Below are 15,328 nucleotides of genomic sequence, written 5' to 3'. Positions count from 1 at the left end.
TAGTATACAGCTCATTGCCATATATACCATGCAGTCCCAGTGTGACGGATTACCTAAGCAATGAGCTAACGGCATGAGCAGTGCTTTACAGCTGGCTTGCACCGCTCCGAAGTAAGCGCTTCTCTGCCATGCAGCCTGGGAGAGTTCTTCAGGAGCGCACCGCCTCCAAGGCAAAGCAGAAAGCCAGGGGCTAGGAGCGGTGTGATCCTGAAGCTTCATCTTGACAACAATCCTATGTATTCCGGCTACTCCATCTATACATTTAAATATATCATTCACCATGTCAATTTATAAAATAGGAAAAAAAAAAAATCAATTAACACAAGATCAAATGAAAAGAGCCGTGTACCAATTTTTATAGTTTAAGGATTTATTAATTCAAACATGCATGTAAAACACTAAATTGCATTAGCAAAAGATCAATGTAAAAACACTGTTCACAATTATTTTTTTCCTTTTCATTTTTTTTTTTTGCAACATTGCTGAAATGCGCTTTGAATTTGTTCGTGTTGTAGAAAGGTTGAGTCACTTGTCATTTCTATTGGTGTTTGGTTTACGGGGTGCGCACCATGTCATTAATACTTGCCCTATAATTAAGACCTCACAGACCCCTAAAGAGCAGAACCGATTCAAGGCAATGCTTAAAATAAAAAAAATTTACGACGTAAAAAATAAAAAGATGACATTAAAGAAAAAATTAGTAAATTACTGCATTTGTATGGCCGCGTCACAGTCGCCAACGTAAGAAGGTCTACACTGGTTTAGCATTTTCACATGATTTGTACACCTAGTGTTATAAGAAAACCATTAAGAGCACACCGTTAGGCAAAATTAAGAAAAAAAAAAAAAAAAGCATCAGTATTGGGTATAATGTTCATAAAACTACAAAAAAAGGCAAGTTACAATAATCAGATATTAGAATACAAGATACTTTACGAGCAAGATGACATGGAAAGCATGTACAACTCCGAATCTGTGGGAATGCCCGTTCTATACTGTAAGGACGCACATCAATGGGTACTATACTCCCAAAATACCACGGTGCACCCCTCTGCCACCTAAACCAAGGTGGAGGACTCAATGCCCTGCGAACCGGGGAGTCAGCAGGTGAAGAACTCGCCCTATAGTAACCTTTCCTACTGCATCCATAACACGCAATTTTTTTTTTTTTACCTAGTTTCAAAGCGGTAGTGTCACCTTTAAATACTGCTGCTTCACTTTACTAGTAAAACCCTGAAACCTATATTTTACATTGCCATCTTAAATTCATTTTTTTTGTCCAAAAGAGCAGATTAGTACCCTTTAACCAAAATTTTATTTGTAACCCAAGCAGTAAAAAGATACATAATATCTCTAACATTCCTAAATAACCATTCTGATTTACAATGCAATACAGTGACTTAAGATTAATAAAGTTTTTTTTTTTCTTAATATACGCAGTAAGGCCCTCGCGCCTCCCGTCAATGTATGAACAGTATAAACTCGTATCGCTATAGCCGCTTCCTGTGTAGTCAGAAGTCGTATCGGAGTAAAAATCCATGTCTTTATTATATAGAGTTTTTAATGGCTCATGATAGTAGCACAAAAAATATGGAACAGATGGGTGGGCATTTTGGCAACAATTAATTAGTGGAAGAAAAAAAAAAGTAGAGGAAAAACCGTTTTCAGAAAGTAAATAAGGCTAAATAGATTAATTTATCCTTTAGGGAAGATTAGTAGAATCTGGAGAAAAGATGCATGTCACATAAGGGAGGAAATGAATGTAATATTCTGTAGATTCAAGATTATAGGCAGAGAATGAAGTATTACAAATAGGGCTGGGGGAGTTGGCATTGTTTGAGTTTAGGACCGGGGTTGGGTGAGGAGAGCGAGGATTACAAAAGCAGACATTTTCTCTTCCTCTTCTTCACTGGGGGTGGGCAGAGAACTGCTCGTATTGCTTCGTCAAACACGGTCTTCAGTCCTCGCTGTGTAAGGGCCGAGCATTCCAAGTATTTCACCGCACCTGTTGGTAGAACGCCAAAACAACTTATTTCCTGTACAAGGACCTCGTACTTGTATTACAGAAAGCAGGAACAGATCTTACAGACGTGGAGAGGTCTCTTAAGAAGCTTCGCACTTCTCTGGGACCAGCCGCTGCGGCTCAATAAAGATTGCAATGTAAAAACTATGTGCAACCAATACATGTAAAGTGTAGTGATGAGCACTGAGTATACTCGTTGCTCAGGTGGTCTCCGAGTATTTATGACTGCTCGCAGATTTAGTTTTTGTTGACACAGCTGCATGACTTACAGCTGTAAGCCAGCCTGAGTACATGTGTGGGTTGCCTGGTTGCTAGGGAATCCCCACATGTAATCAAGCTGTCTAGTAGCCGTAAATCATTCAGCTGCTGCAAGGAAAACGAAATCTCCGAGCAGTCACAAATACTCGGAGACCACCCGAGCAACGAGTACACTCGCTCATCACTAGTAAAGTGGAGTGCATTATTCATTTAGATCTTGTAAGGTGCTTTGTTCCCCCTCTATGCTCATGGCTTGTATATTTTGTGTATCCACCATTCATCTTATTCCCATTATGTTATAACTTCTTGCCTTCACACCCATATTTGCTTTCATAGTGTTAACTTGTGGAGCCATTTATGTGCGGGTGCTTGTCTCACGTGGTAGATTCTGCTCGCAAGCGCCGATGTAGAAGTCCCGGCCATGTATAATAAATAACTGTGACACTAACTTGCATATACATGATCGGCAGAGAGAAGCATTTCAGAAGTAGTATTTATGCAGAGTTTCCCCCTCTGCTGGGAGTTTTTACACAAAAGGATAGTGATTTACAATGCTGAAGAATCGGCTTTTCCTGCCGGTGTGTGATCTTTATTTAGATCTAGACCGTACAGATATTCCCCCACATCACCATTAACATAGTGTTAAAAAAAAAAAAAGTTGCATACCGATCTCTTTTGCCATGGCAAGTCCCTGAGGATAGGTTATGGGTGTAAGTTTCTTCTCTTTCAGCTTCTCGATTGTGTCTTTATCGTCTCTCAGATCAAGTTTTGTGCCCACAAGGATAATGGGAGTGTTAGGACAATGGTGTCGGACCTCTGGGTACCACTATTCAAGAATAAGAGGGTAAATAAAATAAAGAGCGTTATCGTCAGTCGTGTAGATCTGGGTCACGTCTGCACCAATAAACCTTCCAAACAATGAGGCAGCTTAACACTAACACCATGACAGAGGTCAGGACTCGCTGTGAGCTGCCAGAGCCTCTGGCTCCAGTGTGTCCCCCTATTCATTGACGTGGAATCATGTCACCAGACATTGAACTTCTCACCTCCAGAACAAAACTCTACGAGCCACCAGAAGCCTATATACAGCCCCACATTCCTGCAACTGTAGCAAGCCCCCCCCCCCCCCCCATAGAGAAATGTACATTTACCTTAGCACGGACATTTTCAAAGGAAGCCGGGCTCACGAGAGAAAAGCAAATTAGAAACACGTCCTAGAAAACAAGGGAATGACAATAAAAGTTAATAGTGTTCATTTAACATACAAATCAGACACAGAACTTAGAGACTCTGCAAAAAGATCAGAAAAGCAAATATTACTTGGAAGGGGAAAGTGCTTTAAATTTAGAATCAGGGAAGTGCAAACCACATTGAAAACATAAGAAGAACATGAAAAGGAAATTAATTCTTCCTCTATTTCCCAGTCAGGGTGGTTTTAGATTGTAGATCAACAGGGACATAAAAAGCATTAATTGTGCTCTGCAAGCAAGGCGACACTTTCCGCAGATCGCAGCCTACACCAAGAGAAGGTGGCGGACATGACAGACGTGGCAGACCGCTCCGTTAGCTGCAGGCTTTCATTAACTCACCGAAACATTGGCAGCTTTGGGGCTCGGGCTTATAGCCTAGCAAAAAATATTTAGATTCAAAAGCAGAGTTTAGCGCTTTATGGACGCTCGCCTCCCTCCTGTGACCGGGAGAAATTACCGCCCACGTCTCGTGCAACGCAGGCTGAAATTGGTCTTACAGAGATGAAGGCAGAGCAGAGAGACAGATGGAAGCGGAAAATTCTGCTTTATAGGTTTAGAAAATTCTCAAAAGAAAAACAAAACAAAACTGTAGATTGAAACTATTGGGGCAAATTATAAACTGGTCTGTGCATGAATGTTTTGGTGCATTTTACTAACACTCTACAATACAATCACCCAGGAGGATGGAAAACATGAAAGCTGTTGACTTGTGATGAGCAAACATGCTCGGGTGCTAAATAAGTGACTTCGGCGTGCTTGAATAATATGTTTGAGTCCTCACAGCTGCATGTCTCGTGGCTGTTAGACAGCTGCAATACATGCAGGGACTGCCTAACAAACAGGCCATCCCTGCATGTCAAACAGCCGCAAAACATGCAGGCGCGGGGACTCGAGCATAGTTTTCAAGCACGCCGAAGACACTCAGCACCAGAGCATGATAAAACCTTATCCGAGCACACTTATCACTATTTTTGACCTAACTATTCACCCACTATACAGATAGAGAACTGATGGTAGCTACCGGGAAAGTAAAACCATCTAGCCCAATACCATAAATTTAAGAAAAAAATTTTTTTATGAAAATTCAGCAAAAACTTTTCCTAAATCATAGTTGAGTTCCACTAGTCTGGACAATATATGAATAATTACAATGTCAGCTTTCCTCTTGTCAATACAGTGACTGTGTGTGGGCAAGTAAAGGTGTCCCATTGGCAAGAGGAATAGCAATAAATGTGTTTATACATTTCCCAGGGAAGTAACACCACAGCTGTAGAAAAAGTTATTTTATTGGGAATACTTTTTTCGAAAACCAGCCATGTCGTCTGGAGATCATATCTGTTCTTTTCTATCGCTCTTTGTAAAGTTTTTGGCACTGCATCAGATGATTTTTTACTAGCAGATCGCTTCTATATGCATCCAATGCACACGTCTGAGCCATCACATATCACTCCAAGAAGCAACACTGGCAAATATTAATGTTTTACCGAGACTGAACCGAGCAAGCAAACCGAACCAAGACTGAACAGAGCGAGCAAAATGGCTTTACCCCTCCACCACATCTGATTGATGCACGCAAGAAACTTTAGCTCAAAGCTACAATTACTCAGGAGGAAGAAGCCCCAAGAAGCGTTCAGGCTTGATATAGTGAATAAGAATGATAGACAGTAATCGCTCCATAACAAAGAAATAATCAGATACTTACCGTCTGTGGGTAAGATAGCGGACGCAGCCTATCATAATCTTCTTGTCCAGCAGTATCCCACAATCCTAAATTCACTGGCTTTCCATCCACCATGACATTGGCAGAGTAGTTGTCAAATCTGAATATTAGTGGATAATAAAGAAAATTCTAAGGTTAAACTGTTCACGCTCATGACTAAAACTAAGCTTTAGGGCAGCATTTCCCAAACTCCAATCCTCACAGTCCCCAACAGATCGTGTTTTCAGGATTTCCATAGTATTGCACAGGTGATGGAATTGTCATCAAGGCATCAGAAATGGCCACAAGTTCTCTCACCTTTGCAATACTAATGAGATCCTGAAAATATGACCTGTGGGGATCCGTGAGGACTGGAGTTTGGGAAACACCGCTTTAGGGCATGTTCCATGGAGGAACCGACTGTGGAAATCCTCTGTGCTACAGTAGCAGCATTGGGAATGAGCTTTCGAGAAAATCTTAAGCACATGCCGTGGATTTAAAAGCCGCAACATGTCAATTTATGCTGTGGATGTTCGTGCACATTTGACCCTTTGCAATGTGTAGAGTAAAACTTGCACATTTTCTACACAAAAAACAATTTATTGCCTAAATTTCCTGCATATAGGGTTCATAAGGTGATAGTGTGTGTCTTAGTGGTGGCCGGACAGCTGGAAAATGAACATTTTTATTGCAAAAAAAAAAAAAATCATGAGGGAGATAATCATTTACAGTATTACTAGGATGGCTCAATATAAAACAAATAGTAAAACGCATCCACACAACGTATGCAGTGCACAGAAGTCTTTGTACAATGGGTGCGTACATTAAGCAGAATACGGAGTACAAACAAATCCATCAATACCACAAGAAAAGAAGAAAAAAAAATAAAAAAAATCAACTGCTTCTGTGTAATTATATTATATAAACTATATAATATATATTGTATAGTATTATACAAAGAGCTGAGAGTCAGGGGAGGGGAAAAAAAAAAACAAAAAAAAACAAGCAAAAAGTATATCAATGGGAGACCAAAAAGCATCTAGAACCAACAGGACAAAAAAAATAAACAGCAAAATAATAATTTGAAAACATCCTTGAGGGGGTTTATATAATGGCAAAGTTTAAAGGACCTGTATCTAAAGAAATCAGTAACCTTATGGTCCAACCAGGTTCCAAATGATTTTTGGTGGAATAACGTGGCTATGGACCAAACGATCACCTAGACATCTACACCTCCGTAAGGTCATGGCAGGTGTGAGGTGAAGTCAGTCGTTTTTATTACGATTATTTGCACATTTAGAGCCTCATGTGTCAGAGAGACCGATACTGGGGTTTACAAAGCAACATTTTTATCAGATAAGGGGCCAGGAAGTATAGCTTTACAACAGCAGCAGACCACCAACTTACACAATGCAACTGGATCAGTGACCAAGTCTACAGGGGGTGTACCTGTCTATTAGTGTCCAGAGGCGGTATTATGGGAACAGCGAAGTGTGCGATAACATTTCCATAATTTCTATTCACTTTACAATACTTACAGAAACTGCATGTCATATCTGCCCTGCCGCCAACACACGGCCATTGCTAGAGTTGGTGCAAATCAATTCACAGGACCCAGTCCAGCTACCATACCAATCTGTGGCCGCTGGATGGCTGCCTTGAGCACCATGGCTTTTCTTTTGGCTTGGTGTGACACCACAGTGCAATGATGAGGTCTTGCTCGACCAGCAAATCAAGAGCCGCAGATGCCAGTAGGTGGTAGTAAGTGCTCCTGTCCTACTGCCAAGAATTACCCACCTGGGTGCTGGACTGGGCCCTGAAAATTGAGTTACGCCACCTATAACTGCTGCATATAGGCAGCTCTCCTCATCACGGCCATTTACGGTTTTTGACGTCTAGATCTTCTTTGAGAAAAGCTAACAGGTAAATGAACAAGTTTGTGAAAACAACAGTGGGCCATACTTACACAGTTGGGATGTATTCTCCGGGGAATGCATTTGTAGTGTAACTGATCAGCAAACAAGTCTTACCAACAGCTCTGGAATATGAAGAAGATATACAGGTTAATGAAGCCTGGAAAAAATCAATGCAGATTTACACTTTACTGCAAGTCATTTACCAACTGCTTAGACCTGCCATAATATACTGCATTTTACCCTCTGATGACTAAATGGATATGTAGCATAACGCATAGTCAAGAGTGTACCTGCAGCCCATAGGATATTACAGAAGCAATATCCGATCGTAACTCACATTTTAGATTTAAAAATAAATACAAAGTAAGAATATAATCAATCCAAAAGGTCATGTTCTCTGAACTGGGTAAGCATCCTTCCCTGTGGCACAGCCCCCAGATACAAAATGTCCATCCTGTTTATAAACAGCCTATTTCCCATCATTGCAGTTATTTCTGACCAACTCCATTATTAAAGGGATTTCCCACTACTCAGACAACTGTCTTACATCATGTATTCTCTAGTATAAAAGAGAAGCGATGCTCCCCTCCAGCATCGGGTCTCCCAGGGCTCGCATGGCATTATTATGTCACGTGAACATGGCTGCCATCAGCGGACGTTATTTGGCAGCAGAAGTCACACCTTCCCCAGATGTCCGAGGGTCATCTGAAATAAGTCTGAGCGAAGCAGCTCATCCCAACGATTGGCTGCAGTGCTCACGTTCCATGTCACAAGATCCCTGGTAGAGACATTGCTGGAACAGTGCGGCAGATGAGCATCTTAGTTTTATTTTACACTGGATAATGCACTTAAGAGGTTGTCCGAGTAGTGGACAAACCCTTTAAAAGAATTTAATAGTTGTCTTAACATATTAGGTTTAAAGGGTCTTATCATAAAAACAGCTAAAATTTCTAAGTGCATGGAAAACAAAAGAAAAAAATTATATATAAAAAAACTTGGCAATTTACTTGACACATTTCTCTCCAATAACAGTGATTTTTAATTTTATGGTTCTCTGTAAGCGCTGTATTCCTTTGTTTAAGAGACCAGTAACCTAGACATCAACTTCTTACCAATAGACCCTGTAAGCACTGCGCTGAAGCCCACCTGGATCGCTGGAGCCCACTGCTGATCTGGGGCAGCCTCGGGGCTCCAGAGTTCCTGGAGAAGCAAAGCTGCCTCTGCTTACCGCATCAAATAGCGCACAGTCCCGACCAGCAGTGCGACAATGCCACTGGTCCAAACTGCCAGCCAAGCATGAAGGCACCAACCTCCTCGCCTTCCCAGGAATCATAAAAGGTGGGATGGCTGGGAATCATTGAATTCCCCAAAAACAAAGATGATGGGTTAAGCGATGAAAATGGATGACTTCAACCATAATAAACATCTTTCTTTGACCATTTGTCCTTCATTCTGGAATGCTGTAGATAAGCCCCCGATGTTACCTGAAAGATGAGAAAAAGAGGTTAGATTATACTCACCCAGGGGAGTTCCCGCTGCTGGCCCGGCACCTCCCATCTTCATCAGATGACGTCCTCTTTTGGTCTTCACGCTGCGGCTCCGGCGTCCTGTCTGTCCTGAGGGCAGAGCAAAGTCCTGCAGTGCGCAGGGAAAGGTCAGAGAGGCCCCACGCCTGCGCACTGCAGTACTTTGCTCTGCCCTCAACAGGGCAGACAGTACGCCTGCGCCGGAGCGTTAAGAGCAGAAGAGGACGTCATCTGATGACGATGGGAGGACCCGGACCAGCAGCGGAACCGCCCCTGGGTGAGTATAATAACATCTTTTTCTCATCTTTCAAGACACATCGGGGGCTTATCTACAGCATTACAGAATGCTGTAGATAAGCCCCCGATGCCGGTGGGCTTACCTCACCCGCGATTTTGGGGGTGACAGATTCCCTTTAAGAGTCTTTGCAGGGTGTCCGCCTTCACTCCTCCTTTCCAGACGCTGCCATACTCCGCTCAGATGCATCCGAGACTGCATCAGCTGTTATTGGCAGCTTCAAGAAGGAAGGGGAGGGAAACAACTTATTTTAAAGAAAGCGGTCCTTATTAACCAATGTGTAGTTTTACTGACCTGCGAGATAAGAGACTAGCCTCTCCCATTGGGTAACAATTATGTAGCTGTCATATGTACACTATAGCTAACTACTATTTTCTGCATCAGCCATGATCAGTGTTGACACCGACTATGGCCGGTTAACCACTTAATTCCTGCTGTCAATAGTAACTACAGCATCAAGATGGTTAACAGTGTGGGGGCTCCTTCATTAACCCCATTGATAGAGATTTTGTTGTTTCCCGACGGCTGCAATGGCAATTCATGGCCAAATAACGGCCTTGGAGTCAGCCGGCTATAATGGCTTGTACAGAAGTTATCAAAATTTAATGAACTACCTGAAAGCAACTATGAATACGTTGAGGGGTGCAGGTTTTTAAAATTATATAAGAAACCTCCAAAGTCTGAATAAATGTACAGAGTTATCCCATCTACTGGATCAGATACGGATCAAACAATACAAACATTAAAAACCCAAATGAGGATTTCCCTCTCCAGGTGCTGCGATCTCACAGATGTTTTGCTGTAACATCAAACATCCCAATGTCCCTATGGTAACTCTTCCTGTCTCGTGCTCTAGCAGTTGAGACTTGTTATAGCCGGGGCTGCGGATTTCCTTAGGGTACATGCACATGTCCCTCTCCTGCCACACTTTTGCCAGATGTTACACTGTAGAAACGGAGTCCTCAGGAAATCCCATTCACTCCGCTCCATAAGAACATGTTCTCAGAAAACTATTTGTATTTAAGGCCTCAATCACAAAAATAAAGAATTCATTTACAAAAAAAAAAAAATATGTGCAGACTGACGTGCAACTACCTCAAAAAGTTAAGTGTAATGTAATAAAAGAGTGAATTGGTATGAAGTGTTACAATGTGAGTCAATAGATACAAATCAATGAATCATTTACATCTGGTAAAAAACAAACAAAAAAAAAACAAAACACGCACCTCAACCCCAGGGTAAAGCGAGAGGGGGTGGGCACCCCAAATGGCATGATCCTGGCACACCAGGGTATCTATAGGAACATTAATCTTTGTAGATTGCCCTCCTATACCATCTTAATGGCCCCCCAAAAATGTATACATTAGGCCAGGGTTGCCTATTTGGTAACAGCTCGAAACTGTAAGGTTTTTAACATGTATGAATGTATTCTAAGAACTCAGCACCTTTGTCGTTGTGTCACTAGAGCTAATGAGATCCAACACAGTGATCTATAGTGGCCTGGGAGCAATATGGCCAGTATATCCAGTCTCCTATACTGGCAATGAGAAGTCCTGTCTGCCTCTCCTGCAGACCTAAACATGACTGTACAGCCTTTGTGTTCTTATCTTATGAATTAGAGAGAATACATACACTACGACACAAAGTAGGGCCAAATGCTCATCGTGGGAACATAGCATAATAATAATTTTATTTATATAGCACCTAAACATCTACTACTCCCAACTACCGCACAATCCTCTACGCCAAGTTTCAATACTTCTCTCCTATCCTTAGATGTAGCTGGGACGGTTGATTTGACAAACGATGATAAGATACCCAGACCTCTCTCTGGCTGCAGCTATCTCAGGTTTAGTCACATATTTGACTCCTTTTTGCCTTATTTTCAGTGTGTGCTGGGGTCAGATGACAAATTTATAAATGTAGGGAGATATTAACCACAACCCGAGGCGACACCGATTACTGAGGTCTGTGACGTACAGGGCACCAAACTAGCATGTGGTTCTATTGTGGTAATTTGGTATAATTGTCATGGTTCTTGCCCATGCAGCGCGCTACTGTTACATATAATCACACCCTTAGGCCTCATTCATGAATACCATGTCTCACAGCTAAAACACATACCCATTACAGTATATGATCCTTTTCACATGTCTTTATTGCCTACGGAGCCTACCCAGAAGAAAATAAATAATCTCCTGTTTTAACCCTGGAGTCATGGATCAGAAGAAAAAAATAAATAAATAAAATCACCCGTATAAGTCTAGGATCTGAAAACATCACAGAAGGCGCATAGATCTTTAAAATTGCAAGTTTTATTTTCTTGCATATGAGAAAATCACTAATGGTAAAAATTAACTGACCCAAAAGACATGGGGGGAAAAAAGAAAAAAAAAAAAAAAAAAAAAAAAATCAGAATGAGGAAAAAGGGCAAATCTGCAGCGTATTATATCAGCAGAATTGTGAATGAAGTCTTCCGAAAATCAAAGACGACGACATTGAGCGGTGCTGTGGACATTACATCTGCAGCCTGCCGCCTTCAACTTTGGAATTACAAAGGGTTAAAGGGAATGTCACAGAGGCACAACTACCATAATTTAGCAGCGGATACCACAGGTGAGCACATTCCTCAATAATTCAACATGACCTGACGCATTAAGTGGTCACAAGAGTTAAAAAGGGCTGTAGGAGATTAGGACTCTTATCCATGGACTCTACGTGGAATTTCAGCTCAGCGTCTTCCCGGTTGCTGACTGAATACCTGCACGGTGACATTCTCAGACGATTGGTGTAAACCGCTATCGTCCGTGACCTGATCATGTACGACCAATGCGCTGTTAGGGTACTGTCACACAGTACCATTTTGATCGCTACGACGGCACGATCCGTGACGTCGCAGCGATCGTATGAATATCGCTCCAGCGTCGTAGACTGCGGTCACACGTTGCAATCACGGCGCTGGAGCGATGCCGAAGTCCCCGGTAACCAGGGTAAACATCGGGTAACTAAGCGCAGGGCCGCGCTTAGTAACCCGATGTTTACCGTGGTTACCAGCGTAAACGTAAAAAAAACAAACAGTACATACTTACATTCCGGTGTCTGTCCCCGGCGTTCTCCTTCTCTCCACTGTGTAAAAGCGCCATAGCCGGCAAGCACAGCGGTGACGTCAGACGTCACCGCTGTGCTCGCTTTCCGGCTGGCAGACGCTCACACAGTGGAGAGAAGCTGAGACGCTGGAGGACAGACACCGGAATGTAAGTATGTACTGTTTGTTTTTTTACGTTTACGCTGGTAACCACGGTAAACATCGGGTTACTAAGCGCGGCCCTGCGCTTAGTTACCCGATGTTTACCCTGGTTACAAGCGAACACATCGCTGGATCGCTGTCACACACAACGATCCAGCGATGTCAGCGGGTGATCAAGCGACGAAAGAAAGTTCCACACGATCTGCTACGACGTACGATTCTCAGCAGGATCCCTGATCGCTGCTGCGTGTCAGACACTGCGATATCGTAACGATATCGCTAGAACGTCACGAATCGTACCGTCGTAGCGATCAAAATGGTACTGTGTGACAGTACCCTAAGACCGAAACTATTCCCATCACTGCGGCCAAATGTAGGTTATCAGCTAATTACTACCAGGCCTATGGCAGTCACACGACCGATGTACAGGATACAGACACCAAATCCACTATAGATGGACTAATGCAAGCAATGTCATCCCTGTTCACTGTGAGCGAGGAAAAAAAATAAAAATACACAGATCTGGAGATGTACTGGATTTCCCCAGCCACTGCTTGTTTAAAGGGGTTGTCCATTGAAAACAAGTAGGTGATAACTTGCTGACCGGTGGGGGTCCAATGGCTGGGATCTGCTCCGATCAACAGAACAGGGGACTTCTTGCAGCACGGGTGCATTCACACGTCCACGTGTAATGTCCAAGCGAGATTATATATATATATATATATATATATATATATATATATATATATATATATATATAGATATACACACACATACACGACACAGGCCGTCTCACAGATGTGAATGCACCCGCAGAATGTACGTTATGGCAGTGGTTGCTGCTCCATTCATTCCCCATGGGGCTGCTGAGTGCTGTATTCAGGTTTTTCTTGAAGCCTCGGAATGAATGGAGCAGCGGTCAGAAATTCCACACAACGTTCTCTTTTGTCATTTGGGATAAAGATTCCCGTTCTGCTGATCGGTTCCAGTCCTAATAGTCGGACCCCCATCCATTAGCAAGTTAGCACTTGTCCGACATAGATTGCTTATTTCCGTTGGACAACCCCTTTAATGACATTAATGTGCGTCTTAACCCTCATTTGAAGGGATTGTTCACCTGTAAGAATGTTTTGAGGCATACCGGATAGGGTCTGCGAACTGTGATCTATGAGACCCCCCCCAATAAACAGTATGTAGTCACCCCTCCATATACATACTGGGGAATATATATATTATTCACAATCGCTTCCTGTACACGGGGCAACATGAGACAAGTCATCACCCACAGCTGGCACACAAGGGGCCTGGACTGGGACACTGCTCCATATACAGCAGGCATCAGCCACGTCTGTTCCCAGCACTACGTGTCACCCATCGGACTAAGCGATCCATTGCAAACAGAACAGCACTTTTTGGGAAAATAAAATGGACCCCATAATAACCAGTGCGGCCCCTATTACCATAAGGCTATGTTCACATTTGCGTTGGGCGCAGGTTCGGCGACGCATGCGTCAAGCGCCCCTATATTTAACATGGGGGCGCATGGACATGCCTTGTCTTGCATTTTGTGACGCATGCGTAATTTTTGGCGCAAGCGTCAGGGCGCTGCATGATGCATTTTTTTGCGCCGAAAATCAAGCCAAAAATGGACGCTGCGCCACACAACGCAAATGTGAACGTAGCCTAATGCTGATGTGACGGAGGCGCACAACGCGTTCCCATCAGTCTGAGAGATCATATCCACAGATTTCCCTTTGGCACCACGCAGAGCTGGCGATGCTCAGACACAATCCTAGCTGTCATACACAGGACTGACAGAGGAAGCTGTAAGGGGTTAAACAGTGATCCCAGATCGAGGTGAGATCCCCCTCACTGGATCACTGCATGGTGCCACATCCGCAGTGAGGGTGAGCGAGCAGATCCATGCCGGAGAGGGGGCTGGCCGGCCCTGCCCCTCCACAGCTCCAGGCCCCGGCTCCCTGCAGCTCTCGGCTCCCTGCAGCCCCCGGCTCCCTGCAGCCCTCGCCCCCCACACCACGGCCCCGGAGCGGCACTCACCCGTCTCCCACCACCACACACTTGATGGCCTGCATGGCTGCTCCGAGTCGTTGCTCCCGGTAGCGGGAAAGGAGGAAAAGGAAGCAAGAAAAAAAAAAAAGGCGGCGCCGAGAGGCCTGAGGGGGCTGCTCGGGTGACCCGCTCACTCCTGCCTCAGCGACACCGGCGGGCTCCTCTGTGTACGAGAGACCGAAGAGGGCACCGTGTAAGGAGCTGCGGCCACCACCCTGAGCCCGGAGCTGGAGCGCCTCAATAATAAGATGCAGGAAGCGCGCAGCCCGCGTCACTACCGGCCGCGCCTCGAAACGCGCCGTGCACGCGCCTGGGTGCGCCCCGGAGGTCGGCGGCGGCGCGCAGAGGGAGCAGACGTCATAGGGGAAAACGCGGGCAAGGGGCGTCTACCCAGTTCCCAGGCAGTGGAGGAGGTGCGCGCCACCTGGTGGTCACTACCGGGGATAGCGCGCTCCTCTCATAACCAGACATTTTTATTTATTTTTTTCTGTGACTTTTTTGATGAGAGTTTTCTGTTTTGCTTTTAAGGATCGTTTTAGCTCACGTTTTTGAGGTATATTTGAAAGCGTTTCTGCTCTAAAAACTCTTTAAAAAACTCTGTGTGAACATACTCCAAAAAATACCGTAAAAATGTAGATTTGTTGTTTACATAATGACGTTCGAGGCCTCTTTTTTTTATTATTTTTACACTATATGAATATATATAAAGAAATCTCACATCTACCATTCCAAGCCTCTTTAAAACACAAGTTTTTCACCTTTTTTCGAATTTGAGTGTTTTTCATGACATTTTTGTCAAGCGTTTTTCTTTCGCGGCCCTGTGGAGATTTGTTTTTTCTTCTCACACTTAAGGTGTGTGCGCACTGAGGTTTTTTGCTGAGTTTTTGAAGCAGAAACTGAGCGAAAAAGCTTTGGAGGAGAATTTTGAAGAGTTTTCAGTCTAAAAATTCAAATCTAGTTTCGTTTTTTATCTAATGACGTTCTAGGCCTCTTAAAAAAAAGTTGTGTTTTTTTAATTAATTTTTGGTGATTTTCATGACTTTT

General features: G+C 43.5%; 1 protein-coding gene across 2 annotated transcripts; it reads right to left on the bottom strand.

Moving 5' to 3' along the window:
- Positions 1 to 352: 352 nt before the first annotated feature.
- RAC1 (Rac family small GTPase 1) lies at positions 353 to 14,609 on the bottom strand. Of its 2 annotated transcripts, XM_077275037.1 has the most exons (7): positions 14,273 to 14,541; positions 7,197 to 7,268; positions 5,234 to 5,351; positions 3,871 to 3,906; positions 3,433 to 3,495; positions 2,948 to 3,107; positions 353 to 2,005 (listed from the first exon to the last, which is right to left on the bottom strand). In XM_077275037.1, exons 1-7 carry the CDS (start codon positions 14,305 to 14,307, stop codon positions 1,875 to 1,877), a joined length of 615 nt encoding a protein of 204 aa, XP_077131152.1. In that variant the 5' UTR covers positions 14,308 to 14,541; the 3' UTR covers positions 353 to 1,874. The 2 variants fall into 2 exon arrangements, with proteins under 2 accessions (XP_077131152.1, XP_077131151.1); XM_077275036.1 differs by lacking the exon at positions 3,871 to 3,906 and having other exon boundaries at positions 14,273 to 14,609.
- Between the last annotated feature and the right edge of the window lie 719 nt (positions 14,610 to 15,328).

The sequence above is a fragment of the Ranitomeya variabilis genome, chromosome 7, assembly GCF_051348905.1.
Source record: "Ranitomeya variabilis isolate aRanVar5 chromosome 7, aRanVar5.hap1, whole genome shotgun sequence".
Lineage (NCBI taxonomy): Eukaryota > Metazoa > Chordata > Amphibia > Anura > Dendrobatidae > Ranitomeya > Ranitomeya variabilis.
Note: the sequence above shows the minus strand (reverse complement) of the source record. Positions and strands in the feature narration are given on the sequence as shown.